Source organism: Anarrhichthys ocellatus, unplaced genomic scaffold (genome assembly GCF_004355925.1).
Source record: "Anarrhichthys ocellatus isolate YVR2014 unplaced genomic scaffold, GSC_Weel_1.0 scaffold11, whole genome shotgun sequence".
NCBI classification, from domain to species: domain Eukaryota; kingdom Metazoa; phylum Chordata; class Actinopteri; order Perciformes; family Anarhichadidae; genus Anarrhichthys; species Anarrhichthys ocellatus.
Genome location: NW_022280041.1, coordinates 956,275 through 963,557, shown reverse-complemented (window position 1 = coordinate 963,557; position 7,283 = coordinate 956,275). Strand labels below are relative to the sequence as shown.

The 7,283-nt window shown below is 41.0% G+C and overlaps 1 protein-coding gene across 1 annotated transcript in view; it reads left to right on the top strand.

Moving 5' to 3' along the window:
- The first annotated feature begins 417 nt into the window (after nucleotides 1–417).
- arhgap36 (Rho GTPase activating protein 36) overlaps nucleotides 418–7,283 on the top strand; it is a 36,279-nt gene continuing 29,413 nt past the window's right edge. Inside the window, exon 1 of the mRNA XM_031850732.1 lies at nucleotides 418–1,318. Within this exon, the coding sequence (XP_031706592.1) occupies nucleotides 1,232–1,318 (87 nt within the window). The 5' untranslated portion in view covers nucleotides 418–1,231. The remainder of the gene's footprint in view (nucleotides 1,319–7,283) is intronic.

Sequence of the window (7,283 nt, the reverse complement as noted above, 5' to 3'; positions counted from 1 at the left end):
CACACACACACACACACACACACACACACACACACACACACACACACTTTGACTCTCTGTTGTGTCACTAGTTTATTTTTGGGGCTCTAGAGCCATCTAGTGGATATTTATTGTCAGTGCAACTGTTTGTGGACTGTAGAAAATTAGACAAATTACACATGAAGAAAAAGTCATAAATATAACAAACTGCGATGAAACCAGATTAAAATCTGTGCAGTAATGAAAGCTGTAGATGAAGACAGCCTTTCGAACATGAAGTACAGCTGTATACATCAGTATTGAAGATGTAACATTATGGAAATTATTTGATGAAATTCGTTAAAGTTTCTGATCTGTAAAAGTAGCTTTAAAGCTGTTTACATATAGATATTAGTAAAAGTCATGAACTGTGAGCACTTTACAGGTGGTCAACGTGTGTGTGTGTGTGTGTGTGTGTGTGTGTAAGAGGTTTAGCAGAGTTATTACAGGTTCATAATAAAATGTCTGAGTTTAATTAAATCTGTCTCTCTCTACATACACACACACACACACACACACACACACACACACACACACACAAACACACACACATAGGGGAAGGCTCACTCATCGGGGCAAACTACCAAGCTCCACTCTTCCTGTTTCTGACAGTAGAGTGCATGTCATGTTATCTATGACACACACACACACATGCGGCTATAACTCAGGAAGCACTGACAGCAATCTGCAATCAACACCGAGAGACTGAAAGAGTTGAGAAGAGAAAATAACTTTTACCGCCGTTTCTCTAATTACAAGATGTTTCTCAAATTAGAATATTTAGAAAACAAGTAGGAGAAGCAGAAGGAATAAACACCAAAGAATAAAAAGAAAGAAAACCTGGAAAAGACAAGGAAGGGGTGAAGAAGAACAAAATGGGAAATTAAATTGCAACTGGAAGGAAAAAATACTGAGGAAGTGGAACCAAAACAGAAAAATAGGGAGGGATGAGGGACTGAAGTCACGTGGGGGAGGAGGAAGAGGGGAGGGAGGGAGGAGTAACGGCAAGTGCAGGAGAGTCGAAGAAGGAGCAGAGAGAGCAGCAACACTAGAAAAGAGGAGAAGAAGCAGAAGGAGGAGGAAAAGTCAGAGAAGAAGAAGGCTTTTTAAAAAAAACATCCTGATTGTTCGGAGTACCTGAGGGCCGCACACACACACACACACACACACACACACACACACTCACCTACACACACACACACATTCCTGACTGATGCTCCTGCTGGATGGACCGACACCTACTCCACCTCCAGCTCTGCACATTGAAGACCAACCTCTGCGACCAGACATGCATTACGTGGTGGGTAACGTGTGTGTGTGTGTGTGTGTTTATGTCTCTGCATGTGCTTGTGTGTGTGTGTCGTTTTGCATTCCTTGTTGCTGTGCAATGCCGTTACACCCCGACACATAATTCCTGTAAAATCAAAAAGCTTCTTCTACTTTGAAATGCAAATGTTTTGAACCTGCCTCTTTTAGATTTGAGGCTCCGCCTCTGTTACTTTAATAGCTGTCGTTAAAATCATCATCATCATAAGTTGTTCCTTTGCTTGCCGCTTATCTGCCCACCGAACACGTGGAGTCAGATATGAAAGAAACAACCACATGCACAAGTGAGGGGAAACAGTAGCCGTGTTCCCTCTGGTTCCCTGAAACTGTGACAGCAGACCAGAGGAAAATATTATGACTTCTTCTGGTCACAAAGATGAAGAAAGAAGGAAGCGGAGAGTGTTTTGTGGTTGCATGGAAACATGGAAACATGGAAACATGGAAACATGGAGTAAATTTCCTGAAGCTTGTAATTCTTCCTCTTTTTCCTCGTCTGTGTCTTTATCCCTCAAGTATGGAAAGGTAACCTGAAACTACAGTAAATGAACATTATTTTAACATTCAATTTAACGGGGAACACATTTATGTTGAAATAACTGCGGTGTTTGATCTACATGCACGCTCCTCTGCTGACAATTCATCTTGATTATTTCTTTCCAGGTTCTAAATAACGGCCTTAATCTATACTAATTAAAACTGTAGCGCTGACTGATGATGTAGAAATCCATTTATTGTTTTTATACAGCCTCCTATAAACCTCTCCTCTGTGTATTCCTTTAGAAGATAAATGATTGCAGATACTAAAAGTTGCATTCATCCTGCGGCCTGTTAAAGCTCACTGTAATGTGCGTTGACTTAGTGCAGATTAACGTTATTAATGGCACCACAGCATCAATTTAAAGCTGCATTGATCTCTATTTATATTAACAATAGTTAACATTACTATGTATAATGTAAAAGGTGCTGCTTGTAGAGATGAACTCAAAAATAATTATCAACCTACCTTTAGTTTTACGCAACGTTTCAGCGTCTTTCAGCTTATTGTTTTGGATTTGCTGCATGTGTCTTTAATGTTTTGGTTGACTCTCACCGTTCTCATATCCTTGTAGTATTAGCAAGTTGTTTTTAGCTAAAAAAGCTCTCATAATCAACTGTACACTGCCTAAGTTAGCGATTAGCTGGAGCGTTAAGCAGCTAAAGAGACGGATATTTGTTTCCGGAGGTGGTGGAGACCAAAAACAGAGCAAAAAGAGAGTAAATATTGCACCTATACGTTTGCTAGGTGGTCAGAAATACAAATTCAAAGGAATGATAGGGTTGCTTACGGTAATATTATGTCAATGTTGTGCTAACAGCTTGTTGCTTTCTTCTGAAGTGGCTAAAACAGCAACAAACACTCTACACGTTTAAAGAGGCTGATAAAGGCAGAGGAAGTTACTTGGTGCTGAAAAGACATTGTGCATGGTGACAGCAGTTAGCTAACATTTAAAAGGTTAACTCTTGTTGTTATCGCACCATGTGCTGCTGCTGACACCCTGACACAAACGTGTGAAGCATCCGAGAGAGAGTGCAACATTATAGAGAGATGCAACATGAAGTATGAGCGGACTATTGTTCGTAAAGCACAGCTGCTCCGTTTGAAACCTTACAGTGTGCATGTGTGTATATGTGTGTACAGTACGTGTGTGTATATGTGTGTACAGTAAGTGTGTGTTTATGTGTGTACAGTACGTGTATGTATATGTGTGTACAGTAAGTGTGTGTATATGTGTGTACAGTAAGTGTGTGTATATGTGTGTACAGTATGTGTATGTATATGTGTGTACAGTACGTGTGTGTATATGTGTACAGTAAGTGTGTTTATGTGTGTACAGTACGTGTGTGTATATGTGTACAGTAAGTGTGTGTATATGTGTGTACAGTAAGTGTGTGTATATGTGTGTACAGTAAGTGTGTGTATATGTGTGTACAGTACGTGTGTGTATATGTGGGACAACAAAGAGCATCAAGTGCGAGATTGACAGCTCAAGCAGTTCATCGATGTTGCGTCGCCATTTGTGATATTTGTGCATCTTGTTGAGTTTGATGTATTTTATCTTCTGTCTCATACTGAATTCAAGTCATGCATAAAACATATGGAGCAGATCAGTAACACTGAACGTTGCCAAAACATTTGTCACAGAGTCAGTGTGCAGATCCAGAAGATCCTTTTTTGCTCAACTGCTGTTTTCCCTCAGAGGAGATGTTCTTGTGCTGAATTTCGTGCACATACTTGAATATTTGAAAGATTACCCGCACGTGTTCAACATATCTAATATTCTTTAAGCTGTGTTCTCAACCTGCTTTTGTTTCAGGTCTTTATTTCCTAAATGTACTCGTGCCGTCTCTTCAGAATTAAATGCATTTTGTGTGCTGACTTCAATTAATTGAAGATAAGAAGCGAAAAATAAAGATAACATTTTACTATCAATCAATCTGCAGAATATTTTCTTGGCAACCAGACTAATCACTTAATCTATAACCAGTCTAAAAACAAATACAGAGAAACCTCGTCATAGCTTCCTAGAGCTGAGATATCATCTAACCTCTGCTTCTTATCAGCGCAACAGTCACACATCTATTGTTTCATATCTCATAATACAAAGACAAGCTGCAGAGCCTGGAGCTGGAACTACAACATGTTTCTCACATTTGCTTAAAATTTTACATCTGGTCATATTGTTTGATAATATATCTTTTATGCAGTCTGGGTGTTGTGTGAGGTACCAGACTGAAAACACCATATTTTTATTCATACAATTTCATCCTTTCTCTCTCTCTCTCTCTCTCTCTCTCTCTCTCTCTCTCTCTCTCTCTCCTTCCTTCCTCTCAGACATCACAGCTGCATCACTTTTCTCTCAAACTATTATTTCTGCATCTGCCCATCTGTCATCTCTTGTTCTGCTCTCACAGAACCTCTCTCTGTCTCTCTCTCTACCGTCACCCTCATCTGTCTCCCCCTCATCTGTCTGTTGATTCGTGGACGAGTTAAGAAGCTCCCGGTACGTACTTTTTGGTGGTATTTTTGCGCCATGACTTTGACCTCTGCACCTTATGCAGCGGATTTTAAGTCGTCGGTGTGTGTGTGTGTCTGTGTGTGTGTGCATGGTAATGGTAATGGTGAGGTAAAAGCTTTAATGAAGGTAAAGGGGGCTTGATTTTGTAGCTATCGGCCTCGTGTGGTTAAAGTTTTGCCGGCAGACTGAAGTTTGAAGAGTGAACTGAACGTTGTCGGTCTCACAACACAAACTGAATGTCATTAAAGGGTCAGCTCAGCCAAATTACTCAAATATATCCATTAACCATTGATGTCATGGTTTGGTTTCATTTGTCCAGGTTTTTAAGAAACATCTGAATCTATGCTTTTTAGCTTTACTGTAGTTGTTGTTGTCGTTGTCTGGATGTTCACCGCTGTTCGTCATTCTTTTCTCTGACTGCTGAATGATTTCCTTTGTGTCGGATCGTTAAAATGAAGCTGTAAAATCTGAAATAAAATGTTCCAAAAAATAATTACACAGAAAAATGTAGCTGACTGGAACTACTTTCTAAAAGAAAATAGTCCCAATTATTAGTATTTTGTTATTGTTTCTGTAAAGATGAGTCGCGGTTTAGTATTCAAGTAAACAACTATGGACTTTAAGGAGTGATTGTTTTGTGAATCGCTGTTTAAAAACGTTTTAAATCGTAACATCTATAATTCCATAACAGCTGAGCAGCTGATGAAGAACATGTGATATGAGTGAAAGCTCTAGAACAGCTAAACGGACAGAAAGCTAAGAGTTTTCATGAGGAGATTAAACTTAGTAAGAAAACATGAAAAGTGCATTTATTCATAAGTTACGCCCACTTGGCTGCTGTCCAATCAGTTTAAAACCCACAAGGTGACGCCCCCTCGCATCACGTCAGCCAATCAGGTAACCTGTCGCTACAACTCCCGCCCCTAATCACACAGGAGCCAATCACCTTTATCAGCACAATTAGCTGCTTTCACCTGCAGACAAACATTCACCACCTGCAACACCAGACGTCAGCTGGAGCTGCTTCTGTCTGTGTTTAAAACTACATGTTAGCTTCACGTGAGCATCAAGCCTGTACATCACTAAACGAGTCATGAACTCATGTTCATAAAAACACCTCAGAGATAAGAGAGGATGCTGAAGTTGAGATGGGTCCTGTCCTTAAATACTGCTCACAGCAGAGCAGCAGTTAGCTGGTAACGACTTCATTTTGTTCTCTAAATTTGAGAGCAAATGTGATTTTGAAAATGTAGTTAGATCCTGAAATATTGTTTGAATGTTTTGTAAGTTAGCTGATTAAATCCATTAACGTCATCGTGACGACTTGATCAATAACTTAAAAGAAGGCAAGCAGAGAGCCGGTGGTTTAGGTCTCTGTCCTTCATTTGATGTTCATTTATGTTGCTGGTTTTATTTAAATGTAGTTGTGTGTCGTCACGCCTGAAGAGATTTAACATGTCAGAATAACAAATATAATTTAAGTAAAGACATGCTGCTGTGTGGTTGCGGGTCGCCTCTAGCTGTTGTTGTGCCAAACTCCTGCTGCTCGGGGAGGGAACGCGCAGTGTGCATCTACTATTTTCGTGGTCACGACGAACCGTCCACGGCTCAGACGTGTGGGTTTGATTCCCGGCTGCGTTGTTCTAAATCCCCACCGGGTTTTCCATCATTTCACACAGCTGACAGACATCAAATATAGTTCTTCCATTTCAACATGAATCTGTTTTCTCCTCTCTGCACTCTCTGGTGATGCATTCAAGGCTTCCGTGCATCTGGTGTGTGTGTGGGTGTGTGTGTGTGTGTGGCTGCAGTGGGTGCCGGTGCCTTCAGGGTGTCATCTCCCGTCAGTGGAGTTATATAACCGGCGCACAGTCGGAGCTTCCAGCTGCAGGCTCACAGCCTGAGTTCTGATTGACTGACTGTTCATGAACGTCACTTTCAAATTGATTTATTTAGGTGTCAGTGTTTGTTGAATAGTGTGCATTTATGTTATTCCTCACAGTGAGACTTAAATGACGTTGCATTTTTACACTGTAGCTATATTAAGATCATAAGAGCGGAGCTGCGATGTGGTGGAGGAGCTTGTTGATCAGTAGCTGAAGATATCACTCTCTGCTCCGGGAAAGCTGGATAACATCTGTGTGGTGTGTGTGTTTTTTTGAATGTGTGCACACATGTGTTTTCATGACGCAGCCGCTCGGATTGACATTCGTAGAGACGTGTGCATGTATTCCTCTGTGTCCTGGGAAGACCTTTAAATGAGTTATGACAGGAAATCCACAGCATTCCCACTTCTCAACCCTCTCAGTCTTCTTAACTCACTCGTGGAAAAGTGCAAGGTATAAGAGAGGCATTGTCAGTTCAGTGTGGCCACATGTCTCCATCTTTCTGTATTTATTCATGTCAGTGTTTTGGACTTTATGATGGATCTTCTGCAAACGTCAGGAGCTGGATGATTTACTGACTCCTGAGGCTGGAGGATCGTTTTAGACCTTGGCTCACGCGGCAGGCTGTCTCTGACGCTCGCGGACATCCTGACAGTAGTTCAGCCGTGCCGCTTTCAGGGCTTTAGTCTCACGCTTCGCCAGGGGAGCAGTAACGCTGAGATGCATTTGAGCAAAGAACCTCAGGCTGCAGTTCAATCAAATTTATTTATAGCCCAAAATCACAAAGTTGTCTCAGAGGGCTTTACAATCTGCACAGCATGCGACATCTTCTGTCTTTGGACCTCTAATAATAACAGTAGCAGTAATGTTTATAATAATAATGATAATAAAAGCATTAAGGGTAGCAGAAATAGAAATGTCACTTATAAGAATAGCCCTGAACCAGCTCTAACTCTAAACCTGAGCCGGCCCCAACTCTAAACCTGAGCCGGCCCCA